At 41.9% G+C, this 26,331-nt stretch overlaps 1 protein-coding gene across 1 annotated transcript in view; it reads left to right on the top strand.

The window, feature by feature from the left end:
* Positions 1-24,554, top strand: part of LOC121920924 (cAMP-specific 3',5'-cyclic phosphodiesterase 4B-like) — a 130,845-nt gene extending 106,291 nt beyond the window's left edge. Inside the window, exon 3 of the mRNA XM_042448221.1 lies at positions 24,214-24,554. Coding sequence (XP_042304155.1) covers positions 24,214-24,450 — 237 coding nt within the window. The 3' untranslated portion in view covers positions 24,451-24,554. The remainder of the gene's footprint in view (positions 1-24,213) is intronic.
* The last annotated feature ends 1,777 nt before the right edge of the window (positions 24,555-26,331 follow it).

Genomic DNA, 26,331 nt, shown 5'->3' with positions numbered 1-26,331 from the left:
TCACTTCTTTAACCAGCTTCAAAACGGAGTTGAAAACCATCCTGTTCTGAGAAGCCTTCCCAGGCATCGCATAATTGTCGCTTACTATCTGATGTTCTGTTGTTGACTGTTTATCGATCCATTTCCTGTATTGCTATGTACTGTATATGTATTATCCTACTTGTGAGTATGTATTTTCCCTGGATAATGATTAACCTTCCATTTTGAAGCCAAGCCCTCCCTTCAGTCCATCTGCCTTGGTCCAGGCCTCGGAGGTTGAGAGGAACTGCTGGACCTCTTACCCTTTCCCGTCACCACTCCCTTCTCCTTCTGTGTCATGTCTTTTTAGATTGTAAGCCTGAGGGCAGGGAACCGTCTAACTAAAAATATTGCATGTACAGCGCTGTGTAAATTTACAGCGCTTCATAAATAAAGGATGATAATAATAATAATAATAATAATAATAATAATAATAATAATAATAATAATAATAATAATAATAATAATGGTGGCTGGTTAAAGTTAGCTTCCTAGTCAAAAGATGTAGGTACACTCAGAATTGCTGTGTGCCTTCACTGAGGAGGAATTTTCTTACCATTTCACCTGGATTTGCCTCTGCCCATATACTGTTGCATCTAGTCCCATGGTCTTGACCATTTGTGTATCAATAATGTCCTTTGTTATATTGTGTGACACAGTTGACTGAAATTTAACTTTAAACAACAGCCAAGAAGGAGGGTGGGGGATGTTCAGCCTTTCCAAACTGCAGGTCCCATCACCCCTAACCAGTATTGTTAGAAATGAGGGGAGTTACAAACCCATATCTGCAAAGAGTTACACACACTCCATGCTTACACTAGCTAGTTTCCTTTAGTGGCCTAAAAAGTCTTAAAAACTGCAGCCTACTTAAGTATGGATTGCTAACAGAGCACATTGCAATAGATGTATGGAAGTGCACATGAGAGCCACTCGGTCGTCTACTGCTTGCAAACAGAGGCTTTGCCCTTAAAGGCGCCACTGACACCTTCTCACATTACCAGGGAGCTTCTGCTAAGCAACTGGCCTCTTCCCAGGGTAGGCGATGAGGCTAAGGAGAGTGCCGATGAGGCTAAGGAGAGTGCTGCCTCTCATGGAACAGATGCCCTGGAGGATGTGGGTGGGTGGCTGTTTCTATGGTGCAGCTCCGGAGGGTGGTAGAGGGGAGGGGATGATGCCACCGGGGTGTCTTGCCAGCAGTACAGAAAGCTGTTCTGAACATCTGTCAGCATACTCAGGGTGACTACCAGCGCAAAGGGGGATTTCATGTTTGTTTGGAGTCTCTTAATGAAGAGATTATTTCTCATTTGCAGAGTGAAAGGCGGGGTGAGGGGTAGCAGTGAGAGTTCAGGCAAGGCGGGCAGGCGTGTCTAGTTTCTTTTATTTTTTAATATGTGCACCACAGTTTTCAGTCCTCTAAAGGCCCTTCAAAACAGGTTACATCTGAAAAGAACTTTTAAAATACTGAGAAAATACTCTGCTACCCTGAGCAGGGTGGTAGATCCAGGGATATTGCTACCTGAGTTTGGTTTCCTTTTGGAGTTGGAGATCACTGGATAACTACTGGGCTGATGGTGTCTCTAATATAAAAGAGTTTTTATATAACTATATAGGCTGAGGCAGAGCTCAGCAAAGTGTCTAGCTGGAGAATTGTTGTTCAGCAAGGTGATTTGGCTGAGCCCAAGTGATGGCAGGCAGCTTATATGCTCTAGCTACAAATCCTCTGCTTTGCAGATCTTCATAGAATCATAGAGTTGGGAGAGACCCCAAGGGCAATCCAGTCCAACACCATGCCATGCAGGAAAACACAATCAAAACACTCCTGACAGATGGCCACCCAACCTCTGTTTAAAAACCTCCAAAGAAGAAGACTCCACCATCCTCTGAGGGAGTGTGTTCCGCTATTGAACAGCTCTTACTGTCAGGAAGTTCTTCCTAATGTTGAAGCAAAATCTCTTTTCCTGTAGTTTGCATCCATTCCTCCATGTCCTGTTCTCTGGAGCAGCAGAAAAGAAGCTTACTTCATTCTTAACATGACATCCCTTCAAATATTTAAACATGGATATCATGTTACCCCTTAACCTTCTCTTCTCCAGGCTAAATATACCCAGCTCCCTAAGCTGCTCCTCATAGAGCATGGCTTCCAGACCTTTCAGAGTCAGGTAGCTCTCAAAAAGTCTCCTAGAAGTGGTTGGCACCAGGTTTGGGGGAATTCTTGGCAGCCTCCTCCCCACACCCTACACCTGAGCTCCATGCCTAAGTGGTGGCAGAAATAAAGAAAGAACCAGCAGAGCTTGGGTGGTGGCCATTCGCTATACAGTACCTTGAGGGAGGGAGACTGTAGATTAGCAGTAGCAAAAAAGAGCTTATATTGCTAGTAAACTGCGAGTGACACTTGCCATTCTGAGTCCAGTGCTGTACATCTAAGGTTCCTCAGAGGCCTACAAACAATGGGTAGGAATTTAAAATTTCAGGAACCAGCAGCAAGGCTACTTTAACTGTCATAGCTCCCTCTTACAGAATCCCAAGATTTGTAGTTATTTTGATTTGAAATAATATTTTTCTTTTTTGTGCTGCTTGAGGTGATGTCTCCCTTCCTCAAGATGAGAGATTGAGAAAATGTGAAGTTCAGCAGTGGATCTTCTATTAGGTTTGGGCCATTGAGGAGTGCTTACTGGTATTGGTTCCCAGTGGTAAATCTCTATCTCTTTTTCTGCCCTTTTCAGTCTTTGGGAGCATCCACACTGTAGAAGCAATGCAGTTTGACACCATATTAAGTGCTGTAGCTCCATCCTATGGAATCCTGGGATTTGTAATTTTACAAGGTCTTTAACTTCCTCTGCCAAAGAGTGCTAGTGAATCACAAAACTACAAATCCCAGGATTCTGTAGGATGGAGCTAGGGCAGTTAAAGTGGTGTCAAACTACATTATTTCTACAATATAGATGCACCCTTCGTTTTTTTCTTTCATATCAAACATGCCCTCTCCCTCAAGGTAGAGCTAAAATAAGGAAGAGGCATTGCCAATAAACCTGTATTACATTTTCACACAACACAACTGTGTTACTCTTGATTTGACTTTAACAACCACATTTCCATCTTGTGGCATCTTGTGATTTGTAGTTTGAGGGATGTACTGTATTTAAAATACTCTGCCAGAAAGTTCTAGTGCCCCCCAGAGTCTTTCTGGGCCCTTAAATTTATAATTTCCCTAATAAAATGTTATTAGATTGCAACTTGATGAGTTTAGAGCTGTCTACTGTCAAGACCCCAAACTCACACTCATACAATCACAAGACCGGGAATCCATACATCAAGAACAAAACCAAGATCAGCAATCCAAAGTGGCTTTCAGATGGCAAATATAAGAAGAGGATGAAAATGGCTAATTGCCACATTCCAATCCAGTCTAGAAACCTGTTGTGTTTTTATGGGCATTGATTTCATTTAACTGCAGCATTAATATTTGCGACCCTATGGGCTGTGCCACTATTGACCTAGTCCCAACCTTACATCATTAGTGTCACAGTTTTTTACGTTGAATACAATGGAGGTGAGAGATATGGCCTGTTGGGTCCAGAATAAAATGTGATTAAATGAATGAACCAAACAGGAGATCTGCACACCTATGCTTGAATGATGAGGGTACAGGGAGCACAGGACAGGGATGAAGAAAGTTTATTGAAGTGATGGAACAGTGTTGCAGGAATTTGGGAGATTGAATATCCTTGCCTTACTACTTCATTTTCTAAAAATGCCACTTTGAAAGATGTGGGATCTCATACGGGAAGATAATAGAAGTACTTGTAAAGCTTTTTTATAGTATTTTAAAATTCCCTTTCATGTTTTCAGGTTGCTTGCTTCATCTTGGCAATATATCAGGCTTGTGTCAGGTACATCTAGGAGGGACCACATTACTCCGGTTTTGAGGTCCCTCCACTGGCTGCCTATCAGCTTCCGGGCCCAGTACAAGGTGTTGGTTATCACCTTTAAAGCCCTAAATGGCTTGGGTCCAAACTATCTTAGAGACCGCCTCCTCCCCTACAATCCTCCCCGCGCTCTCCGGTCCTCTGGGAGGAACTTGCTGCAGCCTCTAAAATCTAGGCTTGCGGCAACCTCCCAGAGGGCGTTCTCTGCTGTCGCCCCCAAACTCTGGAACGACCTGCCGGATGAGATCCGTCAGATAACATCATTAGACAGCTTTAAAAAAGTGGTCAAGACGGATCTCTTCCGGCAGGCCTTTCCAGATTAACCATCCCGGCCCAGGTTCCCTGATTCCCTCATTCCTCCCGTGGCCCCATCTTAGAGATGGTTGAGGATCAACAGAGGGATATCAGGGTTTTTAGTTTTTAGTTTTAATTGCTGTTTTTATCCTTGATATTGTATATTTAATATGTTATACTATTTAATACTGTCTTAAGGGGGGGGAGGGATAAAGTGTTTTTAATTGTCATATTTTATATTTTACTGTTGTTAACTGCCCGGATTGGTTTGCCAGAGGGCGGTATACAAATAAATATTATTATTATTATTATTATTATTATTATTATTATTATTATTATTATTATTATTATATCATCTCTTGACAATATAGAATCACCAGGAGCCCTGGTGGCACAGTGGTTAAATGCTAGTACTACAGCCACTCACAGCCACAAGATTGTGAGTTCATTCCCAGGTAGAGCTCCAGGGTCCACTCAGCCCTCCATCCTTTCATAGGATGGTACAATTAGTAACCAGCTTGTTGAAGACAATTGGCTTACACATTGTAAACCGTGTAGAGAATGTTACTTCACTTGTTAAGTGGGATAGAAATGTACTTGTTGTTGCTTTTGCTATCATTTTGGTAATCATAGAATCATAGAGTTTGAAGAGACCTCAAGGGCCATCCAGTCCTGCCATTCAGGAATATATAATCAAAGAACACCCAACAGATGGCCATCCAGCCTCTGTTAAAAAACCTCCAAAGAAGGAGACTCCATCACTACTTCCACTGTTGAACAGCTCATACTGTGAGGTTCTTCCTAATGTCGAGCTGGAAACTCTTTTCCTCTAGTTTGAGTCCATTGATCTGGGTCCTTTTCTCTGGAGCAGCAGAAAACAAGCTCGCTCCAGCCTCAATATGACTCTCCTTCAGATACTTAAACAGGGCCTTCATATCATCTCTTAACTGTCTCTTCTCCAAGCTAAACATACCCAGCTCCTTAAGTCTCTCCTTGTAGGGCATGGCTTCCAGACCCTTCACCATTTTGGATGCCCTCCTTTGGACACGCTTCAGCTTCTCAACATCCTTTTTGAATTGTGTTGCTCAGAAATGGACACAGTATTCCAGGTGGGGCCTGACCAAAGCAGAACAGAGTGGCACTATTACTTCCCTTGATCTAGATACTATAATTCTGTTGATGCAGCCTAGTAATGCTTGTAACTGTCCTCTGTGATATCTTAATATTATTCTCTTTTACAGATGAGATGCTGAAATTGAGAAAACATGGTGTGTTCTAGCCTCCCTCAACCTGATGCCCTCCAGATATATTGGAGAAAATGTCCATCATCTCCAGCCAGTGTTGGTTAGATATCATGGAGATCTTGTTATAGACCAACACAGCTGGAGGGCACCATGCTGAGGAAGGTTAAACTCATCTGGAGAGCCAGATTGACTCAGGAGCAGAACTGTAGACTTTTTTGTTCATAGCTCAGCCAAATATGTGAGGTAGGTCAGGCTGAGAGGTAGTTTCTAAAACCACTCAATGAGTATGGCTGAGTATGGATCTGAATCTGAGTTGTCTTAGTCCAATATCCTTATCACTCCACAGGACTGGCTGCTAAGCCAAGTCAAAATTCATGGGGCTAAACCCACTTGTTGATTTATCAAGTTCCCATTGATTCAGTGGAGCTAATCTAGCTAGGACTAATATCTGGATTTAGCTTGCTGGTGGGAATAATGGTTTTGGACTGCAAATTCCAGCAGAACAGTTAATGAGGAATGTCGGGACTTACAGTCCAGCAATGTGTGAAGGTCTGCATGGGCTCCTACTTGCAAATCACTGTTGAGATGAGGATTCAGCCATCAGAAGAAAAAAGGCAGGATGAGAGAGAGGATTCTTCCTGCTTCACTTGCCCTTCTGTCCTTCCCAGAAGCACTAATATCTTTCCCACCTTTCCTAGATCCTTGATGGCTCCTCAAAAGAAGGATTGACAGAAAACCCAATACCTAAAGGTAGTGTTGGAAGCCAGAGATATTAGCTGGAAATTAATGGGTTTATAATATCAGTGTCAGATTAGTAGCTAATCTGTACATAAAGGGACAACATTTGGGGCAATGGGATTTATTAATATTTCTGCTCTCAGAAGACTATATAAGCTGCTTAGCCAAGGAAGAAGGCAGTTTGGCTCTTTGTTAATGAGACTTTCACCTTGATCCTAAATGACTTTACTCAGAAATGTCAGTTGTTATATCTATTATTCTGCCCATTTTTGAAACTGAATTTAAAAATGTGAAAGGAATCTACACTTGGGGCTTGATCACACCAGTGAAAAATATCACAGACACCCCCAAAGCTGGCGCTGGAGGTTTCCACAATGTATGGCCACTTCTGGGGAGGAGCTGTGGTTTTCAGCCCTTAACCTGACTTTGCTCCAAAGTAAGCAAAGTAGGGGCAAACCCCAGTTGCCACTAGTTCTTATGGACAGCTGGATCAGGTTTGAGTTGGTTGATTCAGTTGTCCACATGTCAAGATCTATGCCATCCCCCTTAGCCTGAACTAAAGGATTGATCCCCTTTGAAGTCACTGCTGGCTGAGCAGTTCCCTGCAAATGTCTGGCTATTGCTCTGCCAGTCTGCTACTTCAACTGAGGTCAGAATGGGGTGTCTGTGCAATCAATAAGGAATGGGTAGAGTGACCCCCCTTCCTAGATTGCATGGATGGATGCCTTCTGGAGATATTACAGCAGGAATCCCCCCCCCCCCACGCTTCAAGTTCACATGGCCAGCCACCTCCAGCCAGGCTGTCTAGCAGACGGGGAGGCAGGATTGCTATCTGCAATGTCTCCAGGAGGCATTAAAACACTCTGCTGAAGCAACTGAAAACTGCTGACCACCCCAACCAGTAGAGAAAAAGCCATTGAACATCCACATGGGTTCATATCATGACAGAAGTATTAGTGGAGATCATTACCAGATTATTTCTGTAAGTGAAAAGAAACACATTTATGACTGTCTCCCATTTTGTAAGGGTGGAACAGCAACACTGTCATCCATGAGGCACCAACTGAAGGCACTATTATCCTGGTGATAATTCTTTACGGCCCCCATGCAGTAATTCTCAGTTTCAATGCAAAGCCTCTGCCTCTGCCTCTCTCTCTCTCTCTCTCTCTCTCTCTCCTATTTAGCATATGATTCTAATGTTGATTCTTAAATAGATGTTTTAACTATAACATAACAACAACAATGCACTGAGAACAGAAGAACCCTGTTGAATCAAACTAAAGGTCAGAACTTGGAAAAGTTACTGGTTTGGGAATTCTGGAAGCCATAGTCCAAAAACTAACATTTCCAAGCATTGTCAATGGTCTGTGTGATCCATCTGTCCAGTTACCCACTTTTGCTATAATTACAAGCTTCTGGGAAGCCCTAAGGTAGCACATGAAGGTTGCAATTGGGTCTGCTTCTCAGCAGCAGCGGGGGTTCTCTGAACCTTGAGGTGACATATAGACATCATGACTAATAGCTGTTGATAGGCTTATCCTCAACAAATTTCCCTAATCCCATTTTAAAGCCATCTAAGCTCCCCAGCCGGCCAGCCAGCAAGCCGCCACCACATCTTGGGGTTGCAAATTCCATAAATTACTCATTGTGTGAAGGAGAACTTTCTTTTCTCTGCCCTGAATCTCCTGCCAATCAATTTAATTGGATGACCTTGAGTTCTAGTATTATCATCAGAGAGTGCAGAAAACAATAACTCTATTCACATTCTCCACACCATGCATAATTTTATGAACCTTTGTCAGGTGCTTCATTTGGTTGCTCTCACCTTCCGTAAGTCTCAAGCATCATAGATTTTTCTCATTATGGAGTTGCTCCTCCAGTTCCAAAATATCCTATTTGGGATGTGACAACCAGAACCGGACATTTTCCAAGTGTGACTGCCATATAGATTCATAGCACAACACAATTAGCAGTTTCCTTTTTGGTCCCTTCTCTAATGATATCTTTTGTGCTAGTCTCCTTTTTCACAGTACAATAACATCCACAGTCCACCAAACAGTGGTACCTTTTTTATGCCAACCAAAATGCTAATAAACATCAGACCAACGGTGTAAAAAAACATATAGGAGAAAGAAAAAAAGTGACAATATTAATCATAGGCCAGCATTTTGTCAAGATGCTGTGATTGTTGTCCTCAATTCAGATGGTGGGGGAAGATATTTATGCAGGCAGGCCCCTCTTCTTTTTGGCTGTGTGGATAGTTGGAGATTCTTGAAGTCCAGGAAATAAACTTTAAATTCTACTGTCTTTGAGATCCAGTTTGTCTCAAATCCTTTGTAAGGCTACAAGTCCCTTTGTTGGGAAGCAAATACTGAATTTCTTTTTCACAGGTGCAGCACACTTGCTCGGTATCTTCATTGTGTTGTCCAGCACGACTGCAAGATGACTTTCCTGGTCAGCCTCCCTTCAGTTTAAATGTGAAGCAGAGCTTGGAAAAGTTACTTCTTGCTCTATAGCTCCCAGAAATCCTCAGCCATCATGGTCGCTGCAGATCCTGGGATCTATAATCCCAGAAAAAGTAAATAAATGCATGGCTTTTTCCAAGCTCAGGTGTGAAGTTTTGCATCACTTTAACTTTTATTCATATTGAACTGCACAACATTATTGTACATTTTCCCTCTGGGTCTCAAGGGATCATTTGGAGCTTTTAGCAATTGGCTTTGTTCTCCATTTCCCCCAGTACCTTGTTATTCATATCAATAATGTTGTTGCAACTACAGTTGCTCTTGTTAATGTTAATGTACCACAACAAGCCTGGCCATCTAAGCACTAAATACAATGTTCAATACTCAAGCACTAAATACAATAAATCCTCAATGTACAAGCAGCTACAGCTTATGCACCGAGGCCTGAAATTATTTATTAGTTCCATTTCTAACCCTCCTTTCCTTCACTGAGCTCAAGCTTGTACATGGCTTTCCCACTGGATCTTCACAACAAACATTTGCAATAGGTCAGACTGAGAGAGAGTGACTGACCCAGGGTCTGTTGTTCTTTCAAAATTGTAGTTAATGAAGTCAGAAAATGTGCAGGATGTTTACTCATGCCATGAAAATTCTCTCATTCTTTCTGTGTGTCCATGCACATACATGCATTAGCTTTATCAATTGTACTAACCAACCATTGCACTTCTCTTTTGGTCTCAAGATAGTGTGGTCACAATGATGATGCAAACCTCTTTGAATTTTCTTTGAGGAGAGATGGTGGCCTCCTGACGTTGTTGGACACCAGTTTCCATGGTATAATGGAAGCTGTAGTTCTATCACATCTGGAGGGTTGCAGATTGCCCTGCCCTGTTGTAAGCTGCCTACATGGCAGCTTTTGATTCAGTGACGGCAGTGCAATATCTAGTCGATATATAATGAAGCAGGTAGTTAATAATAATCTTGATACCTGTGCATGCTGTTTCTTCTTTTGAAAGCTAGCTGTCAGCAAGGTGGAACTGAGTATCTTTGAAAGCCAGAGCTTTCATTGGAGCTTCAGGCAGAGTGAGATGGCGTGCTGTTGAGGTGTCTTCTGCACTCCATTTCTCAATTTCCCAGAGTTTAGTTTGTTTCATCCTGTTTTCATCCTGTTTCCACATTGTAATTTCAGTTTGCACAGAAATGGAAATTCATAGAGATTTTTGTATACGTTTCTCTTAATGTACGTCACCTTTTTGTAAAGTGCACATTTTTGACAAGCTGTTTCCTGTTATAAAATGTTGTTTTTTAAAAAACAACAACAGTATTTCACTAATATATATATATTCCCCCAAAAGATCGTCACTAAAGGAAGGGAGCTCTCTTGTGTTCTCTGTTGAGTTTATTTTAAAAGGAGACAATATGTTTCTCTGCTCTTTGCTATGTGTTGCCAGAGAGCTTTATCTTTAAGGGTACAGTGGGGCCAAAATGAGGGCATGCCATTCTAAATGAGAATTCTGTTCCCCTATGAAATTTACCATCAAACCTCAGCTTTCTAGCACTGCAGAAAAGGAGGCATTTAAAATGGTTCACACTTAGAACTCTTTTATTTGCTGTGTTCCCATGCTTTTGGCCACTGGGACTGCCGCTTTTCTTTGGATGCCTCTATTATTAAATGCTCAAATGAAGTTTTTAAGACAATGCAATGCTAGAAGTTTGGAGATTGAAGGGAAATTTCAGCTAAGGAAGCAGATTTTTTTCACCCTGTTAGAATCATAGAATCATAGAGTTGGAAGAGACCTCAAGGAGGGCCATCCAGTCCAACCCCCTGCCATGCAGGAACTCTCAATCAAAGCATCCCCAACAGATGGCCATCCAGCCGCTGCTTAAAGATCTCCAAGGAAGGAGACTCTACTATACTCTGAGGAAGGAGTGTGTTCCACTGTTGAACAGCCCTTACTGTCAGGAAGTTCTTCCTAATGTTGAGGTGGAATCTCTTGTCCTGTAGCTTGCATCCATTGCTCCGGGTCCTAGTCTCTGGAGCAGCTATTCAGAATGACATCCCTTCAAGTATTTAAACAGGGCTATCATATCACCCCTTAACCTTCTCTTCTCCAGGCTAAACATCCCCAGCTCCTTAAGTCATTCCTCATAGGACATGGTTTCCAGACCTTTCACCATTTTAGTCACCCTCCTTTGGACGTGTTCCAGTTTTTCAACATCCTTTTTGAATTGTGGCACCCAGAACTGGACAATATTCCAGGTGGGGCCTGACCAAAGCAGAATAGAGTGGCACTATTACTTCCCTTGATCTAGATACTATACTTTTACTGATGCAGCCTAAAATCGCATTGGCCTTGTTAGCTGCTGCAGTGAGGGAGAGTGAGGGCTCCCCCCAACTATCAGTGTTAATAATAATAATAATAATAATAATAATAATAATAATAATAATAATTTGTATTTGTATTTCCCGCCTCTCCCTGCAGATCGAGGTGGGATTACATCAAAGAATAAAACCCACAATACAATACAAAATACAATATCATCTAAAAATACAGTCAGTAAAACAACAACAATATTACTACCAATCACTAAAAACGCCAAATTGTCATCAGTTTTCCATGCTATCATGTCAGAGTGGGAATGTTTCATAAAATCAGCTATAAAAGATCAGGTGGATAGGTTCACTGGTAAGTTGTTCCATAATTTAGGGGCTGCGGCTGTAAACGCTTTATGGGAAGTTGTAGTTAGTCTAGTTTTCCTCTGGGCCAGGTAGGGACGCAGTTGGTGTATCTACTGAAGTTGTTATTTCAGATATTGGGGAAATTAGATTTGCAAGAGGCTGGGTAACATTTATGACTGCTTGCACCTGTATATACCAGTAATAACTGAGGAGATCTTCAGGTTTGGGTGAATTAAGAGGGTTTTATTTAGAAAAACGCAGAGTGCAATCACACACACACATATACACACAATAACAGTTCACATAGACACAGCATTCAAAGCTAACCAAAAAGGCAATATGGAAACTGGATAGCAGAGTTTGAGGGGTTTGAAGGTGAGGTAATAATTACCTGTCTGAAGAGCAGACCATTGAAAACAGAAGTCTGAGGGTGACACCAAATATACACAGAGTGCACCCTGGGACAGGTGTATGCGTACAGTGTGTGCAGAGGTGTATGCTGGCCATGTGCAAAGAGTCTAGGTTTTGAGACCAATATTTATACCTGATAACTAGTCTCTGAGAATGTGTGTGATGGTCTCTAGCACTGTAAGAGAGACCCGATGGCTTTCCCAGGAACTGACAATGGAATTTTGAGCTGGCTGATGGCTTTAACTTTGGAGTTCCAAAAACAGTGAGTGGATTGGACAACCCCAGGGACAGGATGATGTGACTGGAAACATGGCAGGGAGAAGGCAGAGAGATTGTCTTACAGCTTTGGGTACAAGGCAATCTCCCTAAAACCCCATTGTGCTACTCACTAGTGAGAGGGAGCTGGGTGCCTCATCCTCCAGCACCCCACTCCCCAGTCTCACAGCACTCCTTCAGCTGGTGTGTTTGCTTGGATTTTATGGTGGGTCTTAGGAAGACTTTGCAGTTGTTGCAATGGTGCTACAATTATAACTGTGACTACCGAAACAGGATGCCACCGTAACAAGTTTTATTTGACATAAGCTTTCGTAGACTGACCTGGTTCATCAGATTCATAGAATGTTGCCTCAGCTGGCACATATATACATGCTTATCAAACATACTAGGTGTGGTGGCAGGGGCAGCTAGACACCAGATAGTACTTTCAGTACCATCACCACCACCAGCATTGTGCATATACTACTGCTACTGATTTGATTTGTTATTTCAAATCAAGATGTATATTTTGGCCTCCAGTGTGTTGACAGAGGCTAAAGTGCTAGGTTGGAACTTGGAAGAAGCAGCTTCACATCTTCCACTGAGATGACTTTGGGCCAGTCAGTCCACCTTTTGGTCTGTTCTACCTCATAGGTGGTTGTGTGAGTAAAGGAGGAGGGCAATGCAAATAAAGGAGGAGAACAAGATATCCCTCCTGAGTTCATGGGAGGAGATGGCACAGAAATATAACTACATAATCAATCTGCCCAATCGACATCAGAGGCTTTACCACCAGCAGAGGCTGAGAGAACTGAGGGAGTTGTAATGCAAAAGAGTAATTTTCTCAGGCTGTGACCTGTGTATGTCCCTTTGAAGAATCGACATACGCCTCCTCTTGCTATGTTAGCTCCATGGTGCTTGTCTTAGCAACAAACAACATACAAGAGATAAGTATGGGACAAGAGGAGAGGGTGAGGACAGTACTGGGTCTATTGCTCATTGATTTTCCTCGTGTATAGTTGCTAAGAGCAGCGTTGAGCCAGATAAGCATCCCATATTGGCAGACTCCATGCTGGGTCCACTTTGGTGTTGATTTTGTGCTGCTCTGATTCAGGCCTATTGTCCAAGGCTTTCTTGGTTGCTGTCACTGAGGAGAGAAATCTCTATTGACAGTCTTCCTTTGATGCTCAGCCACTGGAAGAGAAAGAGACAACCTGTCAGCAGGGGCATTTAAAACGTCAAGGATGCTAAGTGGGAGAAAGGTGTTTTCTTGACAAGTCTGTTTCCAAAGTCTGGGACAAGTGGATTTGGCAGAAATCACAGCAAATATGAAGCTGCCTGTCTGAACCTGACTTCCCCCATTTGAAATCACGAAGAAGTCATACAAGGAAGAGGAAAGGGCAATCTCTCTGTGGGGAGCAAGGAAGGATGAGGCTGTGTTCTTGCCTGGCTTATGGGGCTCACCCTTGCCCAGTTCTTGTTAGTTTCGCTTGACATTCTCTGTAGGAAGGAGCAAAGGCCAGGGATAAAGGGTAGGGTGGGAATGCGAAGGCCAAGGAATCCATTTCTGAGCAGAGAGACTGAATTTAATGTAGAAAGGTTGAGCCTTGTCAGAACCATCTCCGAAGTTGCCTTCTCAAATGTCTTTTACTGCACAGTTGGCTAATCTGGTGCTTTTTTGCGCTTTTTGTTTGAGTCTTGTCAAATATATTAGAAAGGGGCTAGAGAACCAGAATAATTCTCAGCTGGTAGGGATTACAGTATAAAACTGTTCTTGTTCCCTGATGAGAGAAGCTGGTGGCTAAGTTCAGAAAGCACTTGCCCACTGCTTTCTGCACTGGGCAAGACCTGGAAGCCACAAAGGGCCTTTCACCTGGATCACATTTTCCCTGAATGTGGCTGGCAGGCAGATTCTTACATATTACTCTCCTGTTTCAAAATTCTGGAAATAGCTCACATGAATTTTGCAAGTGAAATAAAACGTGTGACTTTCCAAGCAGGTTTTAGACATTCAAGGTGCACACCAAGAAGCAGGAACAAGAAAAGCCAGGTGTGGGTAACAGTGCAGAAATAAGGCTTTGTTTGGAGTCTGTGCTGTGTACAATTTTTGTACCACTTTAGAATATCAACAGAATGACTTACTTGTGACTTGGAAAATGCACCTCATTGCTCTGGCTTCATTTCTCAAGGATGTGGGAAAACTTTCCCTCAACGTGGAACACTCTAGATATGCTGGCCTAAAACTGCCTTCTACAGCAGTCAGCACAGATTTTGATGATGAGAGTAGAGATCTGTAAGTTTGCATGAGACTTCAACTATCACCCCAAACTTCTTGAAGTCTAGCATTTTTGCTACCTTCCAGGCAACCTATGGAAGCAGGTTAAAGAGGACTGTAATGTTTAGGGGAGGGCTGTGGCACAATGGTTAACATATCCTTTCCATTCAGAATGGTGCATGGTCAATTCCTGGAATAGGGAGGACACATAAAAAAGAGGACATGGCTCTTTTACCTTTAACAGTTGTGTCATAGCTTGCCACAGAAGCTTTGTTGTTGTTGTGAACCTATTATTAATATTATTATTTGGCAATATTTGTTTAGAGCAGATTTGTCTTTGACTTCTTCTGAGACTGAGAGAATTTGACTTGCCTACAGTCACCCAGTGGGTTTCCATTGCTGAGTGAAGATTCAAAACCTCCCCAGGGTTGTAGTCCAGTGCTCAAACCACTAAAACAAGCCGGCTTCTAAGAAGCTTACCTGTTGAAATTCCCTTTTCTACGCAACTATTAAAGGTACAATAGCCAAATCCTCCTTTTCATCTGGTTACCCCCCTCCTGAGAACCAATGTGGTATAGTGGTTTGAGTATTTTGGACTAGGATACTGGGAGACAGGGTTTAAATCTTCACTCAGCCTTTATTTACAACCTACTAGACAAGTCACACTCTCTCAGCTTCAGAGGATGTCTGAAGAAATTCTGCCAAGTAAACCCCATGATAGGTCCACCTTAGGAGTGCCATATATCAGAAATGATTTGAAGGCATACAACAACAATAAGCCTCCCTCCCTTGCGATCTCTAGGTGGAACTTGGAGATGTGCTTCCAGTCAGTGTACTGAACAAGATGGACCCATGACCTGATTTGGAGTAACACAGTTCCTATTACCATTATGTGGAAGTCAATGGGACACTGAGATACAAATCCTAACAGCATAAAAGCTATTCTGAGTTGTCTTATTGACAACTGCAAGTCCCAAACCAATGGTTTGATAAAGTCATGAGGGAGAGATTTTATTTTCAGTTAGATGGAGTTATGATACCTTGAAGTAAAAGAAAACCTGGTGGTTGTGTCTGGTTGTTGCCTATAACAACCCACTGAGCAATCCCACCTCCAACAGATAGCAATGACAGGTGTTGTCATGTCAACTTCTGAGATTTCTGATTAGTCATATAAAGCCTTGCAGCCTCTGTCCCTAACTAAGGCTGCTGTACGATCCGATGAATTGCTATGACAAGGTAGTTTAAAAAAAGAAAGCTTCGTTAGAAGACCAACATAAATCAGTATAGTTTAGTGGAGAGAGTAGCCAGATTGGTGGTGCGTGGAACAAATGTGGCCTCCAAAGCTTCGGTTACACTACAATTTTAATTTTTATGTTCTGAATTTTGGCTTATGGCATGGCTTATGGCACATAGATTGTACATAGACATTAGCAGTAAGGTAAATTCTCAGTGACCTCCCAAGCAGATTTTATTGATCTGTTTAATATATTTTTTCCTCTCCTTCCTTAACTCAGGGTAGTGTGTGTGTGTGTGTGTGTGTGTGTATTCACAGCAACTTTATGAAGCAGGTTAGATTAAGCAATGGTGATTCAGTCAAGGTTATTCACAGCTGAGAAAGGATCTGAACAAGGGTCCTTACATTACTTACTTGGACTTCTAACCAGTAAAATATATTGGCACTTACGTTACATAATGTAGATTGTTCCTGGTTGTTGTTATTGTTAACTGCCCTCAAGTCAATTCAAACAAAAATCCACCAAACAATGATACCTTTATTGGCCAGCTGAAATGGACAATGTACTTGTTGCGAGCTTTTAAAGCTCCACTGGCTTCTTCATCAGGCAAGAGGTTACATACCAAACAGAAGAAAAATGAGAGATGTTAGTGATTTTTATTAATGTTAATAAATGTTTAGTAATGTTAGTAATTTTTCTTCTGTTTGTAACATCTTGCCTGATGAAGAAGCCAGTGGAGCTTCAAAAGCTTGCAACAAGTATATTGTGCATTTTGGTTGGCCAGTAAAGGTATCACTGTTCAGTAGATTTTTGTTTGAATTTACTAAATGCCCAACACAGCTACCCCCTGCATGCCCTCAAGTCAACTGTGACTTATGGTGACCCCATTAAGGAGAGACCTACAAGCCCTGTCATCAACTGTCTTGCTCAGGTTTTGAAGACTCAGGGCCTTGGTTTCCTTGTTTGAGTCTATCCACCTATAATGATGTTTTCCTTTTTTCCTACTACCTTACCAAGCATTATTGTCATTTCTAATGTGTCATGCCTTCCCATTATATTTGCTCCAGAACCCATTTATTGCTGTTGGGGTTTTTTTTTTGGGGGGGGGGTAGTCCACAGTATCCAAAGAATTCTTCTCGAGAACCAAATTTCAGATGAGTTGATTTTCTCACTATTAGCTTTCTTCTTTCCTCCTATGTTGGTGTGTTGTCAATTTCTTCCTTCATAGAATCTGTCAGTTTCTTCCTGCTCTGCCTCTGTGGATGGTGCATATACTTGAATTATGATGATATTCATAGGTTTACCATGGAGCCTTACTGAAATGATTTGGTCTGCTTTTGCATTGTATTCTCTGAGTGCTTTTGCCACATCTTTTCTTGGTATGAAAGCCACCCCGTTTCTTCTTGTCTTTTCATTCCCTGAGTAGAACACTGTGTGGTTGTCTGATTCAAAGTGGCCCATTCCTGTCCATTTTAACTCACTCCCAGTACTGCTATGTTCATGCGTTCCATTTCCATTTTTACTGTGTCCAGCTTCCCTTGGCTCATGCTCTTCACATTCCACATCCCTATTTTATGTGTAATGCTGCTTTGGATGCCATTTGCCTTCCTGAGGGTGTCTGCTATTTGTCTTGGCATCTTTCTTGTGCCCTTGGCTAATCTTGCAGATGTGATATCCCATTATCTCTCCCTCCTTCCCTTTCTGTTAATGCTATTATCCTGCCTGTGTCTTACTTGGGGTGTCTCATCATAGTTTTTACTAGGTGATGGGGTTACACAAGGATGGCCACCTACACCTCCCTGTGCACAGTGCCAACCAGTTCGCTCCAGTCAGTGACACCCACCACTACTGCTGCTGCCGAGTATCTGTTTGTCTCCCCATATTATTCCTCCTGTTGTTGTTCGTTTGCTTTCCTACCCATCCCCTTATGCCTCCCTGGTTTCCCTCCATCCCTTCCCTTGTGTCTTCCCTCCTTTAGTCCGTTCCCAGCCCCACCCACCCCTTCTTTAGTTTCTTCACTTCTTTCTCCATGGAGAAACAGAAGAGTTCCCAATTGGTAAAGGGGTGGATCCAGGCTTTCACCCTATCTATTCAACTTGTATGCAGAACATATTATAAGAAAAGCAGGCTTGGACACAGAAGAAGGAGGAGTAAAAATAGGAGGAAGGGATATCAACAATCTTAAGATATGCAGATGACACCATAGTACTAGCAGAAAACCTCACATACCTGGAAGACCTACTAAGGAAGATCAAGGAACAAAGTGCAAAGGCATGCTTAATGCTGAACATAAATAAGACAAAATAATGACCACCAAGGACCTTCACAAGTTCAACCTAGACAGTGAAGAAATAGAAATAGTAAAAGAATCCCCATACCTGGAATCAAACTTGGATAGAAATGGGGACTGGAGTGAGGAATTGCCTTATGACGACTCTATGAATTTCATAGGGATTTCTTAGGCAAAGAATTACTCAGAGGTGGTTTTGCCAGTTCTTTCCTCTGCTTACAGCACTTGTTATTTGTTAGCAGTCTTCCATCTAAGTACTAATGAGGGCTGACCCTTATTTGATTCTTACAAAATCAAATGCAATCAAAAGGGAACAATTCTGGTCAACCTCAAAGGACCATTATTATGAGATTGAACGATAAGGACTGTAAGTATCAATTCCACTTTTCCAAATCCAGGACCAGGATTTTGTTTTAGAAGTGTTCTACCTGTGAACTTGTTACAATGCCCATTTCTCTCCCCGCTCTCTCCTTTCTCCCTCTTAATGTGCTGCATTTTTCTTCTTTTAAAAAAAAATATTATTTAAACACGCTTATTCTGATATGATCCACCTTGGACTGAAGCATGACGACCAAATTTCTGGTCCATCTCTTCCACTGAAGATGAATGAAATAGAATAGTTAAAAAAATAAATAAAAGTGGCTCCAATCTTGGCAAAAAAATCTCATTCTGTAATAGCCTGCCTGTTCAGGAACTGGGCCAAGATCCAGAATGGCATGCTTGCCAATTACATGAAGCTTTTATAGTGGATTAGCTGTCATGCATTGATTGTTTGTAATTGGCCAATTAAAATGGAACAGTATTGGGGACACTTAATGAAGTTAACACTTTCACTTTACTCTTTAGCACAGTTTATTGTTTGGAAATTATATTCTGGAGCACATAACTCAGATGGAGAGGACAGGCACTCCTTCCAGCTGTAAAGGAGAACACAATTTAAGAATTCTGAAAGTGTCCAGAGGCCAGTGGGTGGTAGGGTAAGAAGCAGATGTCTCCAAAACGGCACCTTGCATATAGCTGTTAGCTTTGGCCGGCAGTGCCAATCCTTACAGCATGCATAATATGACCATTTCAAACTGGCAGGTCTTTTTCTCTACACAAATGGAAGGAGGCACCTTCTGGAATCTTTTGCGTGAAGATGGGTCTTCTTTTCCCACATTATTCTGCAAGCAGATTGTGCAGGGTGATGATGTTATTCTGCCGGAAGACGATGTCATTTTGCTGAAGGATGATGTCATTGCTGGGGTTGAAGGAATCCTAAGCAGTCTGACCATGGAACAGCCAACTCTTTTTGTTATTTTAAACTTAAAAATGTGATTAACATACCCTCCAGAGTTTCACAGTTGAAAACGGGGACACATGTAGCCAAGTAACATTAGTGTGTGGTCAAGATGGCAAAAGTTATTATTGAGGAGGAACATACAGTCAGCCTTCCATGTCCACAGATTCTTTACCCACAGATTCAATTATCCACGGCTTGAAGATATTTTAAATATATATAAATTCCAAAAACCAACCTTGATTTTTCTATTCTATATCATTTTACTATGCAATTGTATTTAATGGGACTTACGCACACACTGATTTTTGTTCTCTGATTTTCGTTCTGAACCCAAACCCCAGTGGATACCAAGGGCCCACTGCACAAGCTAGGAGAGGCTGCAGCCATTGCCTTTTGCTGTGGCCTCCTGGGAAGAACAAGATTCGGCTCCAACCTCTCCTTTCCCTCGATGAGCTAATAGAGTGCAAACTACTCATTTTGAACTCAGTTTGCAGCAATTGAAATAAGCTAAAGGGGGGAGTGGGAGTGAAACTGGGACCATTTAAAAGCAGCTGAAACGTGAGACAATCAAGAATTAATCTGTACTATCCTTGCTAAATCTGGACAGTTGGAGGGTTTGCTATTAATAAGTAATGGTAATATATTCCTTTCAAAACAACTTTGCAAGTTCTGGCATGATGGTAGTAGTAACCTTGATCACTCCAGGTGGATCTGTAGAACTAGCAACTGACCAACTGGTGTTGCAGAGATCTGTTGAACTGTGTTTTCAGAGGTTTGGAGCCCACAGAATCTAATTGGAAACAAACAAACAAAAACAGAGACGGATGCTTCTCCTTCAAGCCAGGAAAAGAGGAAATTTGCCTCCTTTTTAGAAGAGTGATTTCTTAATCTGAAAGAGGATAGTCCTAGAAGACATAGCAAAACTACTTTGGTATCAGGTTCCTGGATGTGCTGCTGTGTATTGAAGCCGCACTGAAGGGAAGGAAGACTCACCAAAGAGTGAAGTAAAGCATGAGGAAGGCTGGCACATAGACTCAGGTTTCTTTAAAAAAAAATTTCCTGTGTCAGTGAGGGGTGATTCAGATGGTGAAAATAATCCAGGTAGAATCTGGGTTGAATCTTTGTTGTTCACAAGTATTTTGAAAGCATCCAATTAAGTTTGGGGACTGGGCTGCCAAAAAAACCACTAACAAGTATCAGGGTCTGTCAAATAACCTGCCTATGTCCTGTTAGGTGTTTACTTTTGGGCTGATTTTGTAAGTAGGGCTTGATTTTTTAACAGTTCCCAGTTCTGATTAGAATTCAGTGGGGGAGCCCACAGGTGGCATCCCTACCTCCTATCCTCAAAACCTCCAACTACCCAGACCTCCCATATTTTGGTCAAGAAGTCTGTCAGTAACTGTACAGAGGCAGTGAGCAAAAGAGCATTCTGCTTGCTTACTCAGGAAGTTCAGGCAATGGAAAGGTACAGTTGGAGGGCACGTACCTTACCTCAGGGAAAGGAGCATCTCTTTGTTTTGAGTACAGACAATCCCTCAGGCAGTTCTGTCAATGAAAAAATGACTGATGGAAACTATAAGACATACAAAGCATCTTTCGAAGCCAGAGAGGGGGCCAAGCTGTGTAAAGCTTATGGATGATGATGGTAATGATGATGATTATGATAATGATGACTACGACAATGATAGTAATGAATAGATGCTTTCTCTTCAAGTGTCACAACTAAAAGGAAGACCTTTACTCAAACCTTCTGGATATTTCCAGTTGCTGAGCTGGAACAAGCACAGCTTTTCACCAACCCAATTTAAATGTTTATTTTCTTTTGAGGATTATTGAAACTGGAATCTTTTGGTTTTTTAAAATCTTCAGGAAAGACAATGGGTATCTGTAATGTTTTGAGGCAAGCTATTTAAACCATTGCTTTGGTCTAAATATTGCAGTTTGTCATTTCATTCTTTCGTAATTAGTTATTATTCCACTGTAATTGCAGGTGTACCTCAGTTAACAAAGCCTCTGACAAAGAAGCTCTGTTTTTACAATGTCTTAAAGCCTTCCCAGGCCCATTTTCTTCCTTTCCCACTGTCTAGCATCTGGAGATGTTGTTGTTGTTGTTGTTGTTGATGATGATGATGATTTAGCAACATCTGCATTGAAATGATGGGGAAGGAGGGCTGGAGGCTTTTGTGAGGTTTCTTCAATGTGTTTGCAGTAAATAATGCACTAAAGCTTAAAGCTGGGAAAGAATGGGATTCTGCTCTAACTGATCCTAATCTGGCCATGTATGCCTGCCTATTACAGGCAAAGTAAATAGCAGCTGCCTCTAGAATCCCTTCCTGGGCATGTGTAAACAGCAAACAAGAGAAAATGGGGAAACAGATAAGGCTGCCACACCAGTTGCCCCCAGCATGTTAAAAAAGCATAGATCTATAAGTTTGCCGCCCAGAATGGAAATCATAGGGAATGTGGAAACTGATGAAAGCAAAGTCATCCCTGGATAGATTTTGGAAGATGCCTTCAAGTAATGTCTAGAAGGCCTAATTATGCAAGTGTTACCTGATCCACTTGTTCCATTGCACATGTCCATATCATTAGTTCTGAATAAAATATTTGCTGAAGCATCTTGAATCCCATGCTGGGAGAAAGGTAGGATATAAATTAAATAAATACATGAATAAATATTGAAATGTCCTTCTTTTAGGTGGCATAGGAACCTCTCTTTTTTTCTTTCCAAGTTATTTCTGACTCTGGTACCAAATGTTTAATGCTCAGGAACACATCTGTTTCATTCACTGAGAGGTATATCTGTAGCAGTGTATAAAATATGGGCAAAATCCTACCTATAGAAGCTAAGATCTAAGCCTGAATCCAATTGTTATCCCAACTAGAGTAGACTCATTGAATCAGTGTGTGTGTGTGTGTGTTGACATAACAAGTCACCACTGATTTGATGGGACTACTCAAGTTAGACCAAAATAGGATTTAGCCTTTACTGATATATGAAGCATATGAAAAGGTTTATTCTATGTAAATGGCCAAAAACTCAGCAAGCATTCTGTTTTATCCCTGAGTGATGAAGTATTATGCATATTTTCTCAGGAGTAGGTTCCACAGAACACAAGGAACTTGCTTGTTTCTTGGTACATACAGAGGGGAGGGAACTGGGTATCCACTGGGATTTGGTTCCAGGACCCCTGTGGATACCAAAATGCATGGATACTCAAGTCTCATTATATTAAATGATGTAGTAAAATTATGTCCCTTATATATACTGACAAAATGGCAAAAGTGAGGTTTGTCTTTGGGATTTTTAAATTATTATTATTGGAATATTTTCAAGCTATGGATAGTTGAATCCATGGATAAAGGATGTGTGGATATGGAGGGTTGACTCTATCTATCTATCTATCTATCTATCTATCTATCTATCTGATTATGTAGTCATTATCTTAAAGATCTATGCTACACGCCATTTGGATAAGTGAAATTAGCGTAGATTTAAAAGAAAGAGAATGACCATGCTTGGCTTTGTTTATGTATGGCAGCTAGAACATGGTGCTAGATGACACAGCATTTGACTGTGTTTTTGGTTGGCATCAAAAACGGAGTGTTTCCATTGGCAGAGATTCAAGTCAAAATTCCAAATTGGGAATGCTTGCTAAAATCAGAGGAGGGGAGGGAGCTATAACTCATCAGAAAATGATGGCACATGACTCAAAAATTTGTCAAAAGATTTTTCATTATCACCTAAGTGATAAGGACTATTTCAAATTTCAAATTCAAAATTTCCAAGGGTGGCTTGCTATATAATTCATTGGGCTCTCATGCTAGGTACTTTGAATTTTTACAGAATGGTTTTGGTTATTGTCCAAACTGCACTGGTCAGTTTCAAGTTTGTATATGAGGTGCTTCCTAGTATCACAAAATGGGGGACGGGGGTGCCATAGCCAATCAGGAATGTTTAAATTGGGCTATACAACAGGAGAGGACTCTTTGCAGTATTGGTGCTATGTTTGCTGAAGTGGTTTTTTTTTTAAAGATTGGGAAATAGGAGTGGACTCTCTGATGTACTGCTGTTAAGATTTCTGACATTTAAAAAATTGAAAGTGCAAAAATCAGGAGGAACCCTTGATCCCTTTGGATATTAAGCAGGACCTGATCAGCCCTGCGTACAACTCACTTAAATTAATAATTGTATATCAAAGGCTAAATGATAAAGCCCTGAATGAAGATGAAGTGCTTTTGGAATGGTCACTGCTTATTTTTCACACATTTCAAGTTTAATTAAATTTTATTGTCTGTAACTGTTGAGTCTCGTTGTCATATCTGAGCTCTGTACTACTGTATTTTTTCCAGCAACCTATGTGTATGTGTGTGTGTTCCTGTCTGTCCGCCTCCATGTCTACTGAAGACGTCACAAATCTGAATAAGCAGCCTCTACTCCACGAACATTTATGCTTTAATATATTTGCTAGTCTTTAAGGTGCCACAAGAACTCTTAATCGTTTTGCTGCAACAAACAAACACAACTGCCTCTGTGGAATACATTAAGGATTTACATTTCAGATTATAGGAGGCTGTTGGTCTTGATTATAAATCTGCATTTTAAGCAGGGATGGGTGAAAATGAAACAAATAAACAAGAATACATTAATCCACCCTCAGTGGCATTCTGCCTTCTTTCATGGTACCCAAATTCTGATGCTTCATAGTAGGGCCACTTTGCTTTTCCCCCCAATTCAAGAGAGAACCGAACTAGAGTCATGGATCAATTTTCCAAACAGTATCAGATTTCAGCTTCACCTCAGCTGCTTATATCATTTCATGATTATATTGCTTGTATTATTTTGGGGCAGGGATTTGGTTGGTCCTGTGCTATATAACTCTAAACCTGAGCTTCAGGAAGTTACTTTTTTGGACTATAGTTCCCATAATCCTTCTGCCAGAATGGCTAGTGGCAATGCTGAGCCAGAGGATTTGGAGAGATGTAGTCCAAAAATGACCATTTCCAAGTTTGCTATAAACCTCTGGAGCTCATGTTGAACCAAATAAGCTGATTCTCACCACCACCACCACCACCCTCCTTCCTTCTTTTTCTTTTCAGAAACCCAAGGACACTTTGGACCCCAACCGGTGCAGTCGCTCTTATGGATCCTCCACCATGTTGGGTGCTGATCTGCGGCGGGGACGGAGGCGCCTCTCCTCCAACCTGCAGGTCCCACCATGGAAGCCCATAGAGCGGGCCCGTTCGCCAGAGCCAGACAATGTCCAGAGACCAACTACTCTGCCACTACGAATCCCTCCCCGAATTTCTATCACCCACACCGACCCAGATGGGTAAGGCAAAGGAATTGCATGTTAATCTGTGCACAATCACAGGAGGAGTCTGTTGCAGTGAGAATCCAGATGTGCATTGGGGATGGAAGCAAATAATGGTGAGGAGAGTGGGAGAATATGGGGGTGGTTATTTGCACTCTTGTATTTGCAGATAGCTGGAGAAAGCAGTATCAGAGTGCACCACCAATGTGTACAATAAAGTGTGTTTCTTTCCTCATACTCAGTATTCACTTGGTGGGCTATAATTTATGAGGTAGCCCTGAGTTTGCAAATGGCTGGAAGAGGTGCATGCTCACATAAATGAAATCAAACATCAGCATAGAAATGCCAACATATAAAACTGCCTGATGAGTTACTGATGGTAAAATTGGACATTGTCAGTAAAAGGACCAAAATGTTCACCCTGGCCAATGGTGCCCTAGAAATCAATAAACAATGTCTGTCTTTACAAGAGCAGGAAAATTCTGAGATCCACATTTCCTTGATCTCCAATATCAGCCACCCCTCCTGTTTGGAAAAGACAATAGAAATCCTGTGAGTTAATTGTTCCTTTACAGACAGGCTGCCCATGCGGAGCAAAGGGGAGCCCTGTTGAGGTTACTTAGGGGCCGTTTCCACTGGGGTATAACGCGGGTTACGAAGCGAATTCAGAAAGTAGCGTGCCCATTTGAACCCGATTTAAACCTAGAATGGTTCTAGATCACTCCGCATGCATTCCCATTTGAAATCGATTCATTTTTTGGTTCTTTTTATAAACCGCGTTAAAAGCGTATAACCCGCGTTAAAAAAATAGAAGGGTCGAACCTTCTATTTTTTCCTTGATTCGGGATAGGAATCAGGTTATTTAAATGGGAACGATCAGCCTCTGAAATCGGGTTAGCTGGATGGGAGGAGCGGAGCGATGGGCCGGCTTGGGGGAGTTGCCCTTTCTGTCCCCATCCGTCATGGCCATCGCCATCTTTTGCTTCCCTCACCCCTTTTTTCTGCTGCGGTCTTTCAATAAGAGATAAGGATTTTTTTAATTTATTTTTTTTATTTTAATGGTTTACAGGCGCTTAATCTCTTCAGCATCCGTGCCACTCAAGGAGAGGGTTGCTGCACAGCAATCTTGGGGGAGATAAGGAAACCCTGTGTGTGTGTGTGTGTGTATCAATGAACACCATTTGTAATGGAGGGGAAGAGTGCTCCCTCCCTGGGCTGTCTATAGAGCCATGAAGCGGGGATCCGTCCTGCAAAACCCATCATAGTTCCTCTGGAAGGAGCTTTCCCTAAGCAAGCAGCCTCCACCAGCCTCTCTGGGGTATTTTTTCAAAGGCAGCAGCCTAGCAGAAGTGCTTTGGGGAGGCAGTTTCTCTCTCCCCTCAACCATCCTTCCCCACGGATAATTGCAGGATTCCCCTTCCTTCGAAGGGAGAGACCAGAGAGGGAGGAAAAAGGAAGGAAAAAAAAATCTGTCTTCAGAATTCACCCTGCAAGCGCAGGCTCCCAGCTGTGGGCAAAGCTACCCCTCCTTTCCCTCCTAAACACACACACAGCCTCGCAGAGCAGAGGAGTAACCCAAAACCTTTTGTCCTGTCCTCCCCCCAGGAGACAGAAGGGAAAAAAATGCTAGCCTGCTCTTTGTTTGAGAAGGAAGGCTATTCTCCCTTTCCTCACATCTTATCCTCCTTCCCTTTCCCGCCGCACTTTAAGTGCCTCCTCATTGGCTCTTTTATAAAAAAAAAACCACAAAATTTAAAAGTGACGTTTTGATGACGTTGCTTTGATTGACAGCCCCAAAATGGTGAGTGGGGACGAAATAAGGCTAAAACCGGTTTATATATAAACTGTTTTATTTGAATAGGAACGCAAGCGGATCACTTAAAGCGAATTAGTTGGTAAATGA

This window comes from Sceloporus undulatus, chromosome 2 (assembly GCF_019175285.1).
Source record: "Sceloporus undulatus isolate JIND9_A2432 ecotype Alabama chromosome 2, SceUnd_v1.1, whole genome shotgun sequence".
NCBI classification, from domain to species: Eukaryota; Metazoa; Chordata; class Lepidosauria; order Squamata; family Phrynosomatidae; genus Sceloporus; species Sceloporus undulatus.
The sequence above is the reverse complement of the archived record's forward strand: the minus strand, read 5'-3'. Positions and strand labels throughout refer to the sequence as shown.